Source organism: Chrysochloris asiatica, unplaced genomic scaffold, assembly GCF_000296735.1.
Source record: "Chrysochloris asiatica unplaced genomic scaffold, ChrAsi1.0 scaffold00041, whole genome shotgun sequence".
Lineage (NCBI taxonomy): Eukaryota > Metazoa > Chordata > Mammalia > Afrosoricida > Chrysochloridae > Chrysochloris > Chrysochloris asiatica.
Window position 1 is genome coordinate 20,583,608 of NW_006408559.1, and position 20,363 is coordinate 20,603,970.

Genomic DNA, 20,363 nt, shown 5'->3' on the forward strand with positions numbered 1-20,363 from the left:
TTTCATATCAGTGAACACAATGGGGTATGTATGTCCCGTTTCATATCAGTGGACACAATGGGTTATGTATGTCCCATTTCATATCAGTGCACACAATGGGGTATGTGTGTCCCGTTTCATATCAGTGGGCACAATGGGGCATGTATGTCCCGTTTCATATCAGTAGACACAATGGGTTATGTATGTCCCGTTTCATATCAGTGAACACAATGCGTTATGTATGTCCCGTTTCATATCAGTGGACACAATGGGGTATGTATGTCCCGTTTCATATCAGTGGAATCACAAAGCAGACAGGAGATTCTGCCCCTCTTTTCATTGCTGTGCTTTGTCAAGATATCAGAAATCACAGGTAATGAATGGAGCTTAGGAAAATAGTCAAAATAACGGTCTTCTTAAACGTTATAATAATTTAGAATTGGCGTTTTGTCATTTACCTGACACATAACTGTAGGAAAGTTATGTAGGTGTTCCAGTAAGCAACAGAGCAGAAAGCACAGGTTTATAGGATGAAACCCAGCCGGAGATGCAGCAGGTTCAGAGGGGCCCGGGAACATAAGCGCCTCAGGAAGAGGTCAGCTCTGGGAGGAGTGGACACTGTTGTAATGCCTGAGAAGGAAGCTGAGGTTTACAGGATTTCCAGGCTGAAGAGATGTGTCTTCTCCCACCAGCAGGAAAGTGCTGAGGCATTGTGTGTGCCCCTCCCCAGATGCTTGAAATGAACAAAGGCCAATGGTGTTTATTTCTCAAAACATTGGAGCTGGGTGACAATGTGACCATTAGCGCTAAAGATGCTTCAGGTATAGAGACACTAGGAAATTAGAGGCGAGGAACACAATTACTTAATGTAGCCACTCCTTGGAAACCCTATGTAGGGTGGCTTTGAGTCAGAACCGACTCAACAGTACTTTATACAACGGCACACCACTGATGAACGCCTGCATTAACTTCTGGAATCGTCACTTGGGATGCTGACTGTTTGCTCTTTTTCTCCAAACAGGAAGCCAGAGCACTTGGGTTCTTCCTTAGTTTATCCCTGAAACAGGCGTTTATGTGCTGGATCTGAGTTCCCCAACGTGGCCACAGGCAGAGTCTCAGAAACCCATGTGTTCCCAAGATGCCCTATTCTCATCTGATTGCCATCTCTCTGTTGCTGCACCAAGTCACAGTTGAGAAGTATTCTCACAGAGGACTTGATTTTCTTGATCTTGACTCTGGAGCTTCTTCATCTGAATTCTTACACGACTACCTGTGTTTGTTTTTCCTTGAATACCTCCTTCACGGCTCCTGAAAGGCCCATTTCTAGTCAATCCTTGTTTCCTGCTGCCCCCTGGTGGAAATGCTGGTGTTGGTCAGAAACTGCAGGAATGGGGAGGCTCCCAGGCTTGGTGCCCAAGGATCAAAGCACAGGGGTCTTGTTGAACCATGTCACATACCCACAGCATTTTCCCTTCTTTCATCTCTGGGCCCCTGACGCTCTCAGACCTCCAATGCCATTCTTCCCTCAAATCCTTTAAAATAATTATTTCTTTTATCCTTTCTTTTTCTTCCTTCCTTTTTGTTCTTCCTCTTTTTGAGGAACCTGTGGACTGGGGGAGGGGACAAGCAACTGTTTTAATATTAAGAAGGCTACATTTTTTTTTAAAAAAAGACCTCTGGTAGCGTAGCGGTTACAAATCGGGCTGCTAATCTCATGACTACCAGCTGTTCCATGGGAGAAAGATGAGGTTTTCTGCTCCTGTAAAGATTTCCAGCCTCAGAAACCCTGCACGGGGTTGCTCTGAGTAGGAACCGACTCCACAGCACATAACAACAACAAACATTTTTTTAAAGTTTTTATTGTGAATTGGGTCAAGGTTTAGCGAGCAAATCTGCTTTGCATTTAACAATTGACACACTTTTTTTGTGCTGCAATCTCACAATGAAGCACTCTCGTGTGGCGCTGTAGGATAAGGACTGGACTACTAACTGTAAGGTGGGCAGTTCAAGCCCACCAGTCACTCCTCAGAAACCCCACACGGAGTCTCTATGAGTCAGAAGCGACTGGACTGCACACGACAACAGTAATGTAACATCCCTTCCTCCCTGTGTGTTTCACTTACGTTCCTGCTTTTCTCATGGTCTTTCTAACGTTGTCCTTGGACAAATGCTGCCCTTTGACCTCACCCCCACCCAGTCGATTCCCACCCACAGCACCTCTGCATAGGATTGACAAGTCTGTAAACATTTATGGGTGCAGACAGCCTTGTCTTTCTTGGAGCAACTGTGGGCTTGAACTGCCGATCTTGTGGTTAGCAGCCCAGTGCGTATCCCACAGAACCACCAGGGCACCTTTTTCATCTTAAATGGTTGATTGTTGTAAGTAATGGTGTCTTCCTAGCGTTGTTCCTCTATAGCCCATCCATTGTTTGACTGAAACTTCAGTCAAGGAGGGGAGTTCAGTTCCAGGCCTGAAGAGTGACCCTAACCCCATCACGTGATGATTCATTAGCGAGTTGCAAGAAGGGTTTAGCGATGTGATGACAGGTTGTGTGGAGAAGTCTCGGGGAGAGAGCTGGGAGAAGCTTTGAGGGGGATCAGAAATGCACGCGTCTCCGGCGTCCACCAGCTAGGCCGCTGTCTGTTTCATAACGTTTTGTTCCAGGCAGTTTGGGGTTCCCCAGACAAGTCCGGTGGGAAAACGAGCCTCTCAGTCACCGCTCAGCTTCCGGTGTCCTGTTAGCATGACGATTGTTCGCTCTGCTGGGGTCCAACTCATGGGCTGGGTGACATCATAAATGAAGGTTTCCAGGTGCACACAGGTCACGGCTCGCAGCCATTATGAGGTTGATTATGGCCACCTGTACGGAAAACTAAAACTGCGGGAGGTACCCCAGTTCTCTTTGGATTGTCTGTGTGAATCCAGAGACGCCCACGTGTCTCCCCATCGGGTGTCTCCTCATCTGTGGCCCTCGGGAAAGACAAGGAGCCTTGGGTGTGGATTCCACCCTTTCCTATGAGGAGGGAGGAGTCTTGGTGTGGCCCTGGGTTAATGTCTCAGATTGCAAAGTCGCTTTAACTACAGAGTTTCTATGAGGAGGGAGCTGGCGATTCAATATTAGTGTTTCCACAATCGCTTTTTATTCTCACAAGATGACAAGCTTTTTTTAAAGTGTCTTTTACCCAAAAAAGGAAAGAAAGAACACACGACTTTTACTCATCCACTAAGCTGCCTGCAGTATGTGTGAGTCGGGACCGTCTTTAAAAGAACACCAGGGAAACGAATGCTCTCCCATGTAAACTATCATGTAATTCACAATAAAACACTTTTAAAAAAAGATCACCAGGGATCTCTCAGATACCACACTGGAAGTGTTACTATTTGGTACTATGCTCTTACACCGTTTTCAATCAAATGTCAAAGACTTCCTTTCAGTCAAAAAGTTTGGTTTATTTGACAGTTATTTTTATTGAATACAAGTTTTCCTTGGAATTGTCTAAGATTAGACATATTCTTCTTTGTCTTAAAAAGAAACCCACAAGTCTCTAAGTGGAATACCATTTGTCTGGTGTGTGGGGAGCAGGTGGTGATGAGGAAAGTCAGGTCAAAGGTGAAGCAGACACAGGTGGACGCAGGTGGACACCATCTGCCAGATGCTGCATGGAGGGACCTTCCTGTTCCCCACAAGTGGATGGGGAGCACCTTGTCCTCCTGTGGTATGCCAGCAGGTGAAGAATGCCTTGAGGAAGACATGGAGAGGTGAGCATGGGGCCACCTCCAATGACCTCTGTCCACAGACACTCCTGCCCACAGGTGCTTGTCTACTGCTGCCCATGTGTCCCTTACCCTAACCCAGATTAAATCCACGAGCCCACCCGCCAGGCCCGGAGGACATGGGGGGCGATTTTAAAGGTGCGAGGGGATCCCCTGTCCCTGCACTTGTCATTCCTCCTGGGTCCCCAGGGGAGAGGAGGATAGGGAGCAATGTGGTCAGCCAGCAGATGTACCCACGGAAATCGGGTGGTCTCACCCACCTGACTGCAGAGCGCCAGACTCACCTGAACATCGACTTCGGATTCCCATCCCGTCCTGCACTGGGATCCAAGAATTCAACTCATCAATGTCCAGTAGCAAAGAAGCCCAACCTCTCACCCACCCTGTAAGAAAGGAGCTCTAGCCACCCAGCCAGCCACTCACACACCCTAACAAGTGCTCAGTAAGTGGACTCTGCCACCCACATGGTGTCTTGAGGAGCCCTGGTGCATCTTGGTTAAAAGTCACTGGTTCGAACCGTCCGGCCGATCCACAGGAGAGGATTTGCAGCCGTGGAGAGCTGTGGGGCGGTTCTCCTCTCTCCTAGGTGGCTGCTGAGTCAGAATCAAATGGCATCAGTGGGTTTGCTTTGGGTGTTATCTGTGCATTAACTTTTCCACCGGTCTCTGGGTCTAAGCCCGGAACTGTCCTATGAAAGTCTTTGAATCTTGAAATGACAGGCAGAGAAGAACTGAGCCTTTGAAAGTGTAGTTTGCCCAATGACAAGTTCCCACAATTCAGAGCCATGTCTTTCTGATGATTGAGTCTTTATTGTCTAAGAGGTTTTGTGCATACAAAGAAATGTTTCTCTGTGTACTTTCTTTGTGGTTGTTGTCAAGTGCCACTGAGTTGGTTCTGACTCATAGCGACCCTGTACAGGGTTTCCGAGGAGCAGCTGGTGGGTTTGAACCTGAAACCTTGTGGCTCACAGTCCAGTGTTTTTCCAATAGTGCCACAACAGAAGTCCACTGCTTTCTTTACTCTTTTCCAGTTTCATAAACTAAGTAACGTATATTTCTTGAAGCATAATTATCGGTATTTTCCAAATATATATAGATTATTTGTTTACTCACACAATAAGTCAAGACTCAGAGATTTAACCAATTAAAATTTCTCAAGCATTGAAATATTGATTGAAGAACTGTGTAATCAAATGCCCTTTCGTATTTAATTTAAATCAAAATTCTGATAGATCCAGCTTTTCTGTTTCAAATACCTTAAAAGTATGCTAAACTCTCACAAAATGGTTGTTACCACAAAGGTCATCGGTTTTCTTAGATTAAAATCAGTTCACAGTGAACTTAAATTCTTTCATCAGCCTGAGCCTGATTTATATTTTATTTCCATTCATTTCCAGTATCGCATCTGGACATATCACTTATGTTCCAGTTTGTATAGTTTATCCTGGTGCGGCATTATAGGATAAGCACTGGACTGCAAGGTTAGTGTGAACCTCAAGGTTGGCGGTTCAAACTCACCAACTGCTCCTCAGAAAGCCTATACAGGGTTGCTGTGAGTCAGAACAGACTTGATGGCACTTAAAAACAGGGTTCAAAAGTCTTAGCATATCCAAAAGAAAAACAAATCGTCATCTTAGGCTGGTTCCGAATCCATCCATTCTGGGGCCAAATGAGGGTGCTCTTTCTAGAAGGGACCGACATAGGGTTCTGCCTCATTTCAACCTGCAGGTCACATGGGTTTGTTTCTACTCTGGGATGTCCTCACAGATGAGCTGACCAGCTTCACAAAGCCTGTCTATTGTCACATCATCACCAAGTGCTGGCTGGGCTGTGAGAATGCCTCATTGGGGATTTACAGTATGGTATAAGGAGCTCTGGTAGTGTAGTCATTACGAATTGAGCTGCTAACCTCAAGGTCGGCAGTTCAAAACTACCAGCTGTTCTATGGGGGAAAGATGAGGTTTTCAGCTTCCATAAAGATTTGCAGCCTCGGAAACCCTGTGCAGAGTTGGAACCAACTCCACGGTACTTAACAACAACAACATGAGGATGCTATGCCTGTCGGCTAGCTCCACCTTCTAATAGAAGCATCTCCATTCTCGTCCTGGTCTTCAGGACACCCCCTCAGATCTCCACTTTAGAAAGTGCTGTCGATGCCTGCTGCCACCTAAGGCAAACCAGCTCCAAACTGTCCTGTGCAGGCTTGTCATGGCAACTGCGTTTCTCAGAGCTGCTTGACTGGCTCCATTTCTCAGACTAAGACTAGGAAGAAAAGCCTGGTGATCTACTTCAGAAAATCAGTGAGTGGACACTCTGTGGAGTGACATAGTCTGACATGCAAGTGGTTCCGGGGAGGACACTGAATCAGGCAACGTTTTATTCCACTCTACAAGTGCCCGTGAGTCTTAAGTATCAATGATACCATCAGAAATAGAACTAAGAAAGGAGACAACATTTACTCAATAGTTCTGCAGGATAACGCGCTAGACCTCAAGGTCTGTTGTAGCCTCAAGGTCAATGGTTCAGACCCATCAGCCGCTCCTAGGAAACCTATGCAGGGTCGCTATGGGTCGGAACAACTTCATGACACATTGTATTTTCCTTCTTTGTCTTAAACATTTTATGAAGCTTGTATTGATTTTCCTCTCCTACATGCCATTATGGAGTCCTGGTGTGGTGCTGTGGGATCAGCACTAGACTGTTAACCACAAGGTCGGCAGTTCAAACCCACCAGCAGCTCCAAGGAAACCCTATACGAGATTGCTATGAGTCAGACCTGACTCAAGGGCACTTAACAACAACATGTCATTATAACAAGCCCTGATAGCATAGTGGGTTTTGCATTAGTCTGCTAACCACAAGGTCAGCAGTTCAAATCCACCAGCCACTCCTCAGAAAGATGGAGTTTTCTGTTCTATAAAAGATTTACAGACTCGGAAACCCTATACAGGGTGGCACACCACCACCATCTCCACATCATTATAAGTTAACGACCTTTCAAAATCACAAACTAAACTTCTTTTAGCTCACACTGTGGCCCTCTCATTTTTCTCTCCCTTTCTCTTTCTAATTTCATTTGACTCTTATCCTTGTAATACTTTCTCCAACATCCTTAAAAGTGTGCTTGTTTAATGGCACAAGCAATGTTTTCCAGACCCAGCTGGGTTCTCTGTTGTCTTGTGTTTTGTTTCCGTGACTTGAGACCTGAAATTAGCTCTCCTGCCCGAAGCAGTGGAGAAAAGCAGGAATCCTACTGAAGCCCAAGATCTGGGTGCCATGGGTAACCAGGAGAGTCAGGGGGTCAACGAGTCCGTAAACACCGTGGGTCACTAGACACTGTCAGCAGGGCCCTGGAACCTCTGGAGGAACATGATCCTGCTGACCCCCTGAATTGGGACTCACACCACCCAGAACGATGATAGACAATCAGTTCTATCGTCATAACCCCCAGTGTGTGGTACTTCAGGTGGGAGTCCTAGGAGATTAGGACATTTTGTGGACCGTGTTGTTTGCAGAAAGCTGACGAATTGTGTGGAAGGTGGTTTAGAGGGGGCAGTACTAGAGCCAAGAGGACAAGGACCAGGGCAAAGAGAGTAGGGGGTGACTGAGGCCCACTTAGGAGCTGGACTTGGCAAGATTTGGTGTCCGGTGTTACGTGGACATAACAGCGGTGGTTGAAACTAGAATTGAGTAGAAGTGACGTGCACTGACGTAGGTAGAAGTGGCGCGCACTGTCGTAGGTAGAAGTGACACGCATTGGCATAGGTAGAAGTGACTCGCATTGACGTAGGTGGCCCCATGGGCAGTGTCATTGCTCAGAGCAGCCACTCTTGGGGAGAGAACAATGAGTTTGGCTTTAGACTTGTTTTTTTAAGCTTCTATTGGGAAATCGTAGCAGACAAGTAAGTCCTTCCAGAATCTTAGCTTGGTTCTCGGTTCTCGGGTTCAGTTGTGGATATGGAGTTGTGAATGGGAAGGTGGTCCTGCCACCGTGAGACAATGTCAATAGAAGAACGGAGAGTTGTGGATAGGGTCCTGGTGGAGGCAGTGCAGCCAACAAACTGGACCAAGAGATCCGTGGACATAAATGCTATGGTTGAGAATAGAACTGAGTAGAAGTGACGCACGTTAACGTAGACAACAGGGAAGCGAACCAGTGAGAACACTGCTCTCAACGCTAAAAGAACTTGGATAGCTAGCCAAGAAATCAAGAAGAAATGCCAGGTATCTGAGCGTCCACCTGCTGGATGCAGTGCACTCCAGAAGCTAGCTGCCTGGTGGAGAGCTCCCTCGGATGCTGGACAGCCTGCACCCTCACAGAAACCCACGTGGGAGCCAGGTGTGAGTCCCGGGCTCACTGTCCCTGTAGCCCTGGAAAGTTTCTGCTTGGGTTGCACCAGTAACAAGAATGAATCCCATGTTTGCTGTTCAGAAAGTTCAAGATCATGGTGGTCCGAAATTAGTCAGGTATCTAATGAACAAACAGCCTTGGTGAAGCTTCTGTGGAAAAGGTCACCTGCTCAGAGGTAGCTGAGAAGTTGTTCAAAGGGCAGGTTTCTGGCAAGGCTTTGTGAGTAGGCTAGCTAAGGCTAAGGCTGAAGACCATCGCAGTACATACTGAGGTTGGCGAGCCGTCAGTTCTTAGAAGAGAGAATATCAGATAGAATAAATCCCCTAAAGTTCCACCTGGGAATACCACATTTCCACTCATGGGATGTAATCCTTAACAGAACTGTGATACTTCACAAAAACTAACTGGATCTGGTTAATACACAGGGGAATACTTTGTAGATTTTCAAACATATGAATTAAAACCAAACTCACTGCCTCAATTCCAGTTCATTGTAATCCTATAGGACAGAGCCGGACTGCCCCATAGGATTTCCAAGACTGCAGATTGTTACCACAGCAGACTGTCACATCTTCCTCCCATGAAGCAACTGGTGGGTTTGAACCACCAACCTTTCAGCTAACAGTCCAGTGCTTAGCCCACTGCACAACCAGGGCTCTTTATATGAAATGAAGCAGGAGGAAATCTCCCATGAATAGTCTTCAAAGAAAGACATTGTGAAGTTTAATTATAAAGGAAAAATCATGAATTCTCATACAACCTTCTCCCATATAACATAGTGAGTTGGTTTGACACTATTGTATTTGCTAAACATTTTTTTCATTTATGCTATCTTTTTTCTCAAGTATGAAAATTAACCTCTTTTTCTACGTTTTAAAAAATCAGTCAATGTCCAAATTCATTGTCAGAAGTAAATTTTGAAATTTTTCACTTGATTTTTTTCAATAGTGAAAAATTAATACTATTTGGTTTCATTTAATCTGTTTTAACATTGCCTCTTAATTCATCAAAATTCTTACGCTGTAAGTTTTCATGTGTGTGTGTGTGAGTGGGTGAGAGAGAGTGTGTGTGTTAGAGTGTGTAAGTGTGTGTGTTTGAGAGGGTGTGACTGTGTTAGAAAGAGTGTATGAGTGTGTTAGAGTGTGTGTGTTAACATGTGTGAGTGTGTTAGAGTATGTGTGTTAACGTGTGTGAGTGTGTTGGAGTGTTAATGTGTTAGAAAGTGTGTGTGTGTTAAAATGTGTGTGTTAGAGCATGTGTGAGTGTGTTAGAGCATGTGTGTGTTAAAGTGTGTGAGTGTGTTAGAGAGAGTGTTGTATGAGAGTGTGAATGTGTGAGAGAGGGAGTGTGCATGTGTGTGAGTGTGTGTGTGTGTGTGTGTTAACACTGAAACATAGTCATAACTGCAAGGTACCCACTAGATAATCGTTGTAAATGTAAATATAGACCATAGATATTGAAATATTTATATGCACTCTGTCTTGATACTTGAAACCATACCATTAGAGATTAATTAATTTGGCTCTTGGAGGCATTTCAATCTTTTGAAACCCCTTATTGAAACACTAGAAACCAGTGAGTGAAACATCAAGCCATTATCAGCCGCCACCTCAGGAAGGATTGCTGCTAACTAGCTGAGGGAGAGCTGGGCAGATGTGTGGCAAAGGAGGCCTCAGGGAGGCCAGGCTGCAGGAGGCAGAAGAGCGGCTCACACCGCCTCAGCTGCGTGCGTTCCGACAATCTCACAAGCTTGACGAGTCTCCATGTGTACATGAGTCAGCACTATGAGACCAAGCAAGATACTGGAGAAATGATGCTCATGCAGCCCTCGAGGGTGATCTTTGTCCAACACATGTGTTGTGAGTTGACACTGAGTGGATTCTAACTCTTGATCTTTTCAATTGTCTCTTACACATGTGAAAGTTACACAATAAATATGGAAGACTGAAGAAGAATCAATGCACTTGAATGATGGTGTTGGTGAAGAATATTGAATATACCATGGACTTCCAGAAGAATGAACAAATACATTTTGTAAGAAGTGCAGTGGGATTTCTCCTTAGTAGTGGTGTTGGTGAGACTTCATTTCTCTTACTTTCCACATGTTTTCAGGAGGGACCAGTCCCCTGGAGAAGGACATCATATTTGGTAAAGTGGAGAGTCATCAAAACAGAGGAAAACCTTCAAGATCTGCAACAATGGGCTCAAGCATAACAACAATTGTAAGGATGGCACAGGACCAAGCCATGTTTAAATCTGCTGTGCACAGGATCTCTGTGGATCATACCCAACTTGACTGCACCTAAAAATAACAACAGAGAAACAGACTAACAGACAGATTGCAGATGGATGGATGAATAGGTGGATAGATGGATAGATAGGTGTGGGTGGGTGGACGATGGATAGACGTTGCATGGGTGGAGGATGGACAGATGGGTAGATGGATGATAGATGGTGTGTGTGTGCGTGTGTGAATCTGTGTGTCCATGGGAGGGCTCCAAAATGTTCATGAAAAAATAGAATTAAAAGATGATGGAATATGGCCATGAATGTTTTGCAGTCCCATGTGTAAGCACACATGTGTACAAATGCACACTCACACATATATACAGTGTCCATGCTTGTGTGCACTGCACACATGAACTCATGTGCACGTGTGTGTTCACACAAGTGCACATATAGCTGTACACACACGTGTGTGCACACAACAACCCAGTGCAAGCATGCATGCATATGCACACTCAGGAATCCTGGTGTGGTGCAGCGTATTAGTGCACTGGACCACAAGGTCAGTTTGAACCACAAGGTTGGTGGTTCAAACCCACCAGCTGCTCCTCAGGAACTCTATATGGGGTCCCTATCACCCATAGGGAACGAAATCGATGGCACTTAACAACAACAATATGCACACTCATGCATGTATGAACACATGAGCATACCCACTTACAACCTACACACTTACAAGCACATAAACATTCACATATATGTATGCATATTTGCTTGTGTTGCTGTGTTTATGTGTGTATGTGTAGATATGTGTACTGCACAGGTATAGTATGACCATGTGGTTTTATATGTGTTGTGTTCACATGTGTGTATACATACAGATATGTGTGTGGCCATGTGCGTGAGTATATGTTACATGTGTGTGTAAAGGACCATGTGTTTGGGTGCTGGTGTGTGCTCATGTGTGTGTTGTATATGTTTGCATGTGTACAAGAGTGTGAGCGTGTGTGTATGTGCACATTTTACATGTTTATGTGCTTGCATGTGTGTCACTTGTGTTGTACATGTATGTGCATGTGTGTGTGCATTGTGCTGTTTCATGTGCACATGTACAGTATTTATGTGTGCTACCATGTGTGTGGTTGTGTTTTGTAGGAATGCATTATGTGTATGTGAGTTCATGTGTGCATATCTGTGTGTGAGCATTGCATTGTACATACATATTACTGTATGTACATATGTATGTGGGTGAGCATGTGCGAGTGTGTATATATGCACATGTGTGGGGGCTTGTGTGTGCATTTGTGTGAGCTTACACATGTACGTGCACGATGTGCTTGTGCATGTGTACGTGACCTATTTGAGGTGGAGGGAGGAAGATTAAGGAGTAAGACAGCCACCACTCTCCACCATGAACTGGAAATGGAGTCCCCTGCCGCTGTAGGCAAATGTCCTTCTGTTCTTGAAACAATCAATCCCCCAGAAACTCCCCATAAAGTTTTGCCAAGGCAAGATGTGAGATTGGTCCTGTCAGAATCCAGTACACACTGTTTGTTGTCCTTCTGGCCTGAAGTGAACGCCCTGTTCTTTCTCAGAGCCCGTATGCCTGGAGAAAGGTCAGAAAACACCACTTTCAGCCTGTGGAAATCACTGCTTTCTGAGGCTTGGTTCCACCACCATCCAGTGGTTTCAAATTTGCATGACCAGCAGCACCAGATAGTAGCAGCCAGAACTCTCTCCAATGCCCTTTATTTCTCATCTACATTCATTTTAAAGGATACTGAGATTCTCAAGTGGCTGAATCTTCCCATCACTTTTAATAGCATCAAGAGGCAAGACAAAGAGACCCAAACCTCTGTCTTTTCAGATGAATTTTCCAGCGGTGCTTGTCTTGGCTCTCTAGTGTTACTTTAACAGAAACACAAGTGGACAGCTTTAATAAACAAAGACGTACTGTCTCACAGCTCAGGAGGCTGAAATCTGGACTCGAGACGCTGGTTCTCGTCAATGACTTGCTCTGGATTTGCTCTGGAGGAAGGTGTTATCTCTTTTTAGCTTTGGTCCTTAGCTCCGTGGTGGTCTCCCAGCCCCCCATTTATGCCTGCTTACTTAATCTGCTCTGTTATCTCTCAAGAGAGATTGATTTAAGGCACACCTAAACTAATACTCATTCACATAATAAAGAAAACCTATTCCCAGTGGAGACCTGGGGTGGTGCTGTGGGCTAATGCGTCAGACTGCAAAGTCATTTGAACTGCAAGGTCGGTGGTTCAAGCTCACCAGCTGCTTCTAGGAAACCCTATACAGGGTCTCTATGGGTCAGAATCAACTTGACGGCACTTCATAAAAACAACATTCCCAATGGGATTATGAATCACAGATATAGTAGGATTTACAACATATACGTTGTTGTTAAGTGTCACCAAGTTGGTTCCGACCCATAGAACCCTGTATAGGATCTAAACTGTTGGCCTTGGGCTTAGCAGTTCAGTGCTTATGGTACAGTACAACACCAGGACTCCAAGACATATTTTGTTATTGTTGTTAAGTGCCATCAAGTTGATTCCTACCCATAGCGATCCTACATAGGGTTTCCAAGAAATGGTTGGTTAGGGAGACACAATTCAATCCCTAACAAGCAGCCAGGTTGACTCTCACTGCCATGGTCTCCCCGTACTTCACATCCCATGAGGGTCCACTGTCCACAGGTTGCAGACGTCTTCTTTCAGACAGGCCTTCACTCCTTCAGCTCATGAGATCTGGCCACAATGCCTACAGGTTCTGCTGGCCACACACCATGGGTCTGAAATCACACTCCTTCTTCAAGTCATGTTGGCAACTCCCCACAAGCCAGTCCCCATCAGAACCCAGCCTGCCCACACTCCAGTCTCCTAAGCAGACATATTTTAGGTGGGCTTCATGTCGCTCACTTTGCTGTGAGCTTGGACTATGGAACACAGAATTGTCGAACCCCGTGCCGCAGCCCACGCACCGTGGTCACTAGCGAAGCACAGGATGTCTGACACCACTGTGCCCTACCACAAAATCAGCATCAGAGGGTTCTAACTGCAAAGTGGGATCCCGGAAGGAATGTTTCCTTTGCCTCCTGAGGGTCTGAGCATCTGCTTCACTTTGGACATCCTAGTTTTTCTCTTCTTTGTGTCAGTTCAGCCATTTTTGCATGTTGAATTCAGTGATGTTGATGCCATTCATCATGTCGTGCAACCATCTCATCCTACTGTTCCAGATGACTCCACCACCGCCCACCCACCCCCGCCCCCGGGACCTCTCGGCAAGGCCCTCCTCTTCCCCACCCTGCCACCCCTGGAAGCCATGAGGAAGTTTGGTTTCTATATGTTTGCCTATTTCATATAAGTGGCATCCGAAGTCTTTGGGTTTGTGACTGACTTATTTCACTCCGAATACTGTTTTCAGGATCCATCCTTCTGTGGCACACAACAGGATTGGTTGCTCTTCATAACTGAGCAGTGTTCCTTTGTGATGTGTGAGTTTATCCGTTTCTGTGTTGATGCACTTTGCTCTTGTTTCCATCTTTTTGGCTGTTGTGAACACTACTGCAGTGAAAATCATTGCACATGTTTCTGTCTGTGTTTCTGCTTTTGATCCTTCTGGGTCTATACTTAAGAGTGGGGTTGCTGGGTCACTTGGTAGCTCTACATGTAACTTTTTGAGGAAGCGCCAAACTGTTAACCACAGCAATGGAACCATTTTGCATTCCCACCAGCAATGCACACGGGTTCTAGTTTCCCCTCACCCTCACCAACATCTCATTTTGCATGCATTTGATCCCAGTCGTTCAGGGACAGGGCAGAGAGGAAGCGTCTCATTACAATTTCAGTTTCCCTAGTGGCTAATGATCCTCAGTGAGCTAGATCGACACAGTAGTGACAACTTAACACCCTAACAATTGTGAGGACTGGGCAGTGTTTCCTTCTGTTGTATATAGGATCGTATGAGTCAGAACCGACTTGACAGCACCTAACAACAACAATAATGTCTAATGACATTGACCATCTTTTTATGTGCTTGTTAATCATTTTAATGAACTATTCAAGTCTTCTACCCGTTTTCAATAGTGTCATCTGTCATTTTGCTTTTAAGTTGCAAAAGTTCTTTATACATTCTGAAAAGCAAATTCTTATCCAACACATGGTTCCAAGAATTTCTCCCAATCTGCAGTGGTTTCTCCACTTTGTTGACAAAGTCCTTTGATGAATACTGAGTTTGAATTCCCATGTATATTACTCTGTCCTTTGCTGCTCATGCCTTTGGTGCCATATACAATAATCTATTGTGCTAGAAAACAGACCCTACAGCCATATCCCTATGTTTTCTTCTAAGAATTTTATGGTTTTCGTTTGCACCTTCAGGCACCTGCTCCATTTTGAATGTGTTTTTGTTTAGGGTGTCCCGCAAGGATCACACTGTCTCCTTCTTTGGCCTGTGGACACCCGACTTGCCATACACCATTTAATGACGAGACTCTTCTGTCCCCACTGAATAGACTTAGCACCCTTGTCAGGAATTAGTTGACCATAGATCTACAAGTTTATTCCTGGATATATAGCAAGTCCATCTGTCTATATGATCATTACTGTCCATCCTCTGTCTGTGCCCCTTGGGTCATCCTGGGCACTTCCTGAGTAAGCGTCTCAACTTTGATTACCACCAGTCTTGTTCAGAGCTTCATCCTCACTGCTGCTAGGTACGAATCTGAATTCAATCATTTCACCCAGAGATTTGGCACAACCTACAAGTGACAGCTCCAAGACTGGTGATGGTGGTGGTGATGGAAGGTGCTGCCTGCCACGTCAGTTCCAACCTATAGCAACCCTTTGAGAGCAGAACAAAGCACTGCCTGTGCCAGGTCTTACACCGTCTTCACAATTGTGGTTGCGTTTGAGGCCTTCATTGTAGCCAATGTGTTAATCCAGCTCATTGAAGGTCTGCTTCTATTTCACTGACTCTCTACTTTACCGAGCAAGATGTCCTTCTCCAGGGACTGCTCCCTCCTGAGAACATGTCCTAAGTATCATGATAAATGGAGAAAATATTGAAAAGTTGTGAAGGATTTCATTTTACGTGGATCTCGGTATCATGTGATATTCTACCATGTCCAGAGGTAGAGCTCATAACCACGTGTCTTATTTTCCTGGAGCTGCTACAACACCAACATCACAAGAGCTACCGGAAGCTTTATGTTCTCACAGTTCTGGAGTCTCAGTGTCCACATCAGGGTCTTGACTGGGCCAATTCCTACCTTATCTATAGTCCTAGCCCTCCTTGGCTGGTAGACAATCTTCACATGACATCCGCCTTCTCCCAGTTGTGTGTCTCTGTCTACTCAGGTCTTCTTAGACTACAGAATTGATTAGGGTTCGGACCCACGCAACACTGGCATGTCCTCATTAACATAACAAAAGATGGCCCTATTGTCAGGATCCCATCTTAGGGTACAAGGAATTCATTGCATGTTTGGGTCTATAACCCCACCCTTTGTATAAAGTTATGGTTTAATCAGTCCCTTCAAGAGACCAAACTAAGCTGAAGTTGCTTAGCGCGCATAGAGGTAGACCAAACAATGTTGTGGTCAATAAAGAAATTTCATCAGGCTGGAATCACTGTTTGAACCACCCTCTTCCTCTATGGGGATATTCCTCTCTGAATAACCAATACTGGACCTCAATCACCAACAAACATGTGCCACTTAGCATCCATGCTGCATTCTGTGAAACAGAATGCTGTGTGATGGGGACATTGTGTGAATACCATATTGAAGCCCTGGGGGAGTCCGTTTCCAGTTGTCCTTAAAGCCACCACTGTTATTGTTGTTAAGTGCCATCGAGTCGGTTCCGACCCATAGCGACCCTGGATAGGGTTTCCAAGGAGCGGCTAGTGAGCTTGAACCACCAACCTTGCAGTTCAAATGGCTTTGCAGTCTGGCACATTAACCCACAGCACCACACCAGGACTCCAGAGCCGCCATTACTCCTGCTGAAAGGGTGGGGTGGATGTCAGCAGGGAGGGGGCTGAGGGCACCCAATCTGCCTACCCATCCCACAAAATCCTAGAGCCTTAGCCCAGAGCCATGCCCTCTGCCTTACCTGCCTATATCCCACCTGTGGTCAGGTGAGGCAAGAGTCTAAATGGGTTTCAGATCTTTAAAGCCACTAGGTGAAAATAATAAACAAAAAGAGAACTGTTCTCTCTTTCAAAAAAACCCTCTGGAACCATAGACAGACTGTATGCATTGACCATTCCCAAACAGATACGAAGTTAGGCATGTCAGCTCAGCCTTCCTTCTAGAGCCATCTCAGACAGCAGACAACGTTCCTTCTGTCAACACATCACTCCCTCAGAAATGTAGCATGAACTTGACTGAACTGAAATCCTCAGATCTTAATTACATTCATGTCCTAGGGCAGGGTCCACGGAGACAGAATTGCCCTGCTTCAGGTGACATGTGGCTGGGACTTACACCCTCCCTGGTGCTGTGTCTGATCAAGGACTCTCACCAACTAAAACCCAGTTACCATTGAGTGGACTCGACTCATGGCATCCCATATGTGTCAGAGTAGAACTGAGCTCCATGAGGTTTTCAACGGCTGGTATTTTGGAAGTTGCCTTCCTTCTGCCTCCTATGGAATCAACCCTCTCCACTTTCCTAAGCAGACTGTGTTGATGGTTTGACTACAGAGACATGAAACATTAGGGTCACGTAAAGAAGGAACTGGGGCTTTGCCCAGGCTGTACAACCCCCATCACTGCTGAGGACTTAATTCCAGTCCTGTTTACATCCCTGGACTAAAACCCAAACCAAACCTGTGGCCATCAAGTTGACGCCGACCCCTGCTGACCCCATTTGTGTCAGAGTGGAGTGTGCTCCACAGGATTTTCAGAAGGTGGTTTTTCAGAAGTAAATCGGCAGGTTGACTTGAACTTCCAACTTTTCCGTGGGCCATCTAGCACGTTAACCATCTACACCAGTTCTGTTAGAACAGCTAGCCCTGAGCTCCAAGGACTCAGCCTCATTCCTTCCCAGTTTGGGGGCTCTGTTAGAGGGCTGCAACTATACTTTAATTCAGGTCCTCGCAAGGAAGCCCTTCACTTTGGCAAGCTGGTGGGGTGGGCCCACCTCCCCTCACTACAGATTCAGCTCTTTACGGTCTTGTCACTTCCAAGAGAACAACATTAATGATGGCCAGCGCCTTCCCTTTGCGGAACTCCTTCAACCCTATGTCACACAGCAGTCTTTCCAACAGGAAACTAGCATATTTTCTTCTACCAGAAGCTATGATTTTACAATTTTAAAGACGACAATCACTTAAAGCTGGACTAAGACTTTTGAGACACATCAAGAGCAGTAGTCCTGTCTCCGGAGTTCTCACCTTATAAGACTTCTACATCTTATACATCTCAATGGTTTACCAGCTATAGATGAGCTTATCCTCCTGTCACCCTACCAGATGTTTCCAAAAGCAAGAGCCAGACACAGTCATCAAATAAAAGCGTCTCTTAGTACCCATGGAGTCCTGGTATGACGCTGGAGGGCCAGCAGTGGACTACTAACTGCAAAGTCAGCAGTTCAAACCCATCGATTGCTCCTTGGAAAGCCTATACAGGTCACCATGGAGTCAGTTCTGACTCATAGCCTGTAGGTTGCCAAGGAGTGGCTGCTGGGTTTGAACCCCTAACCTTTCAGTTAGCAGTCCAGTGCTTATCCTACAGTGTCATATTTAATTTAAAACTGTGGCTCAAATGCAGCAATACTCACAAGAAATTATGTTGTTTAAGAATAGTCATTGGACTTAATATTGCATATGTGCCTGTTTGGTGTAAAAGAGACAAAAATCCAGCTTGGGTAAGAATTGAAATGAATTCAGTGACCTTAGTCCATGCAATGGGTTCTGGGAGGGAAGATGATATAGTAGCAAAAATCAATGCAAGTTTTAGATTTCACATTAAACCTAGAGGTGCTGGTGGCTTTTGAAAGCTTGCCCATGCCCACACCTTTGGGGGCACTACTCCACTATTAAATGCCCCCAGAAATGCGCACTTCAGAAAGAACTTCTGCCTTCAACGTGTGACTGGAGTTCAAGGGCTGGTGGGGGAGACTCATCAGGGTGGGCTTTTAACTTAGCCTGTGAATGTCTTTTCTCCAGGGTCTGGACAACTCTGTCTTAGAGTGAGATGGATGTGTATGCACGTGTGTGAGTGTGTGCACAATTGTGTGTGAGAGTGTGTAGGAGTGTGTGTGATGAAGTGACTGTACTGTGAGAATGCGTGTGCAGGTGCATGAGTGTGTGTGTGTTTGATGGAATGTGTGTATGTGTGTGTGTGTGTGTGAGGGTATGTGTGTAAGAGTTGTGTGCGTGAGTGTATATGTATATGCATGCTTGAGTGTGTGTGAGTGTGTGTTTGAGGGTGTGTGTGTGTGTTTGAGGGTATGTGTGTGTGTGTTTGAGGGGGGTGTATGTAAGAGTTGCATGCATGAGTGTATATGCATGAGCATGTGTGTGAGTGTATGTTTGAGGAAGTGTGTGTACGTGTGATTGTGTGTGTGCACACGTGCTCACATATGTATTTGAGGGAGTGTATGTACATGTGATTGTGTGCGCACATGCTCACATGTGTGTTTGAGGGAGTATGTGTACATGTGATTTTGTGTGTGTACATGTGCTCACATGTGTTTGGAAAGGAGCATAGTAGAAGCCAAATGCAAACCCTGGAAGGACCCAGCCACCCTCCTCACCCCCAGAGCAGCACCAGAGGTTGGGGTACAGTCCCAGGACTAGCGCTCCCACAACAGGGCAGCAGCTTCTCAGTTCCTTGGGCTGTGTTCTAGATGGCCTTCCTGATGCAGCTGGACCAGACATCTGGGTGCAAACATTGTTGGAACCAATCAGAACACCCAAACTCGATTCTTACTTCAACTGGGTCCTCACGGTTCTCTCCCTCGTTCCAGGCAGCCCCAGCCATCCACAGACAGTGGGGGTCTTCTCCCTCGTCTCCTCACACAGGGTCACTGCCTGAAGGGCCGCTGCCTGCTCCCAGCAAGGCCCTGGCGCCCATCTGTAATCACGCGAGTTCTGTGAGGTTCGGGGCACTGTTGTTCGGCAGGACAAGAGGAAACAGGGCTTATACCAGGAAAGAGTTATCGAAACCCCAGAAATGGACATTTTGACCTCGCAGCCAGGACCTAAGTGTGCTTCCCTTGTTGTGTCTCCCCCCAGGGAACTACTGGAATGCTGCCTCCTTCCCGGATCCCTCTTCCCACCTCCACTTCTCCACCTTCCAAGGGGAAACCAGCGCTGACATTTCCTTCTACTTCAAAACACTGATCCCGCGTGGGGTGTTCCTGGAAAACCTGGGGAACACAGACTTCATCAAACTGGAGCTCAAGTGTGAGTATGAGCTGGGGTCCTCTCCCAGGCAGCCCCCTTGTCACTCAACATCCCAAAGTGCTGAGAGGTATGGGTCCTGGCACTGAGACACCCATGAGGAGAGAGACAGGATGCAAGCTCTGGCCTCAGGAAGGCGGATAGACCACATAGGCCACACGCCCTGGTCGTGGTGGGGCTGGAAGTTGTTGACGATGATTTTGAGTTAATTCCAACTCATAGCGACCCTTTATCGGGTTTCCAAGCCCATAAATCTTGACGGGAGCAGAAAGCCTCATCTTTCTCCTGAGTGGTGGTTGGTGGGCTGCAACCTCTGACCTTGTGGTTCAACTTCAGTGTTTACCTGACAGAGCCACTAAACATTTCCCTTTTTGTGAGGCTGTTTTCCTAGGAGAGTTAGGAGAGTGCAGATGTATCTGAAAGAGCCCTGAGAGTGCAGTGGGCTGCTAACTGTAAGGTCAGTGGTTCGAAGCCACCAGCCATTCCTCAGGGGAACAATGTGGCAGTCTGCCTTCGTAAAGACCTGCAGCCTGGAAACCCTTATGGGGCACTCGTCCTCTGTCCTGCACCGTTACTGTAAGTCGGGATCCACTCAGCAGCCATGGGGTATC

General features: G+C 46.0%; 1 protein-coding gene across 1 annotated transcript in view; it reads left to right on the top strand.

Moving 5' to 3' along the window:
• The window catches only part of CNTNAP2 (contactin associated protein-like 2), a 1,478,157-nt gene that overhangs the window by 1,290,572 nt on the left and 167,222 nt on the right, over window positions 1-20,363 (top strand). The window contains exon 17 of the mRNA XM_006861289.1: window positions 19,585-19,755. Coding sequence (XP_006861351.1) covers window positions 19,585-19,755 — 171 coding nt within the window. The remainder of the gene's footprint in view (window positions 1-19,584; window positions 19,756-20,363) is intronic.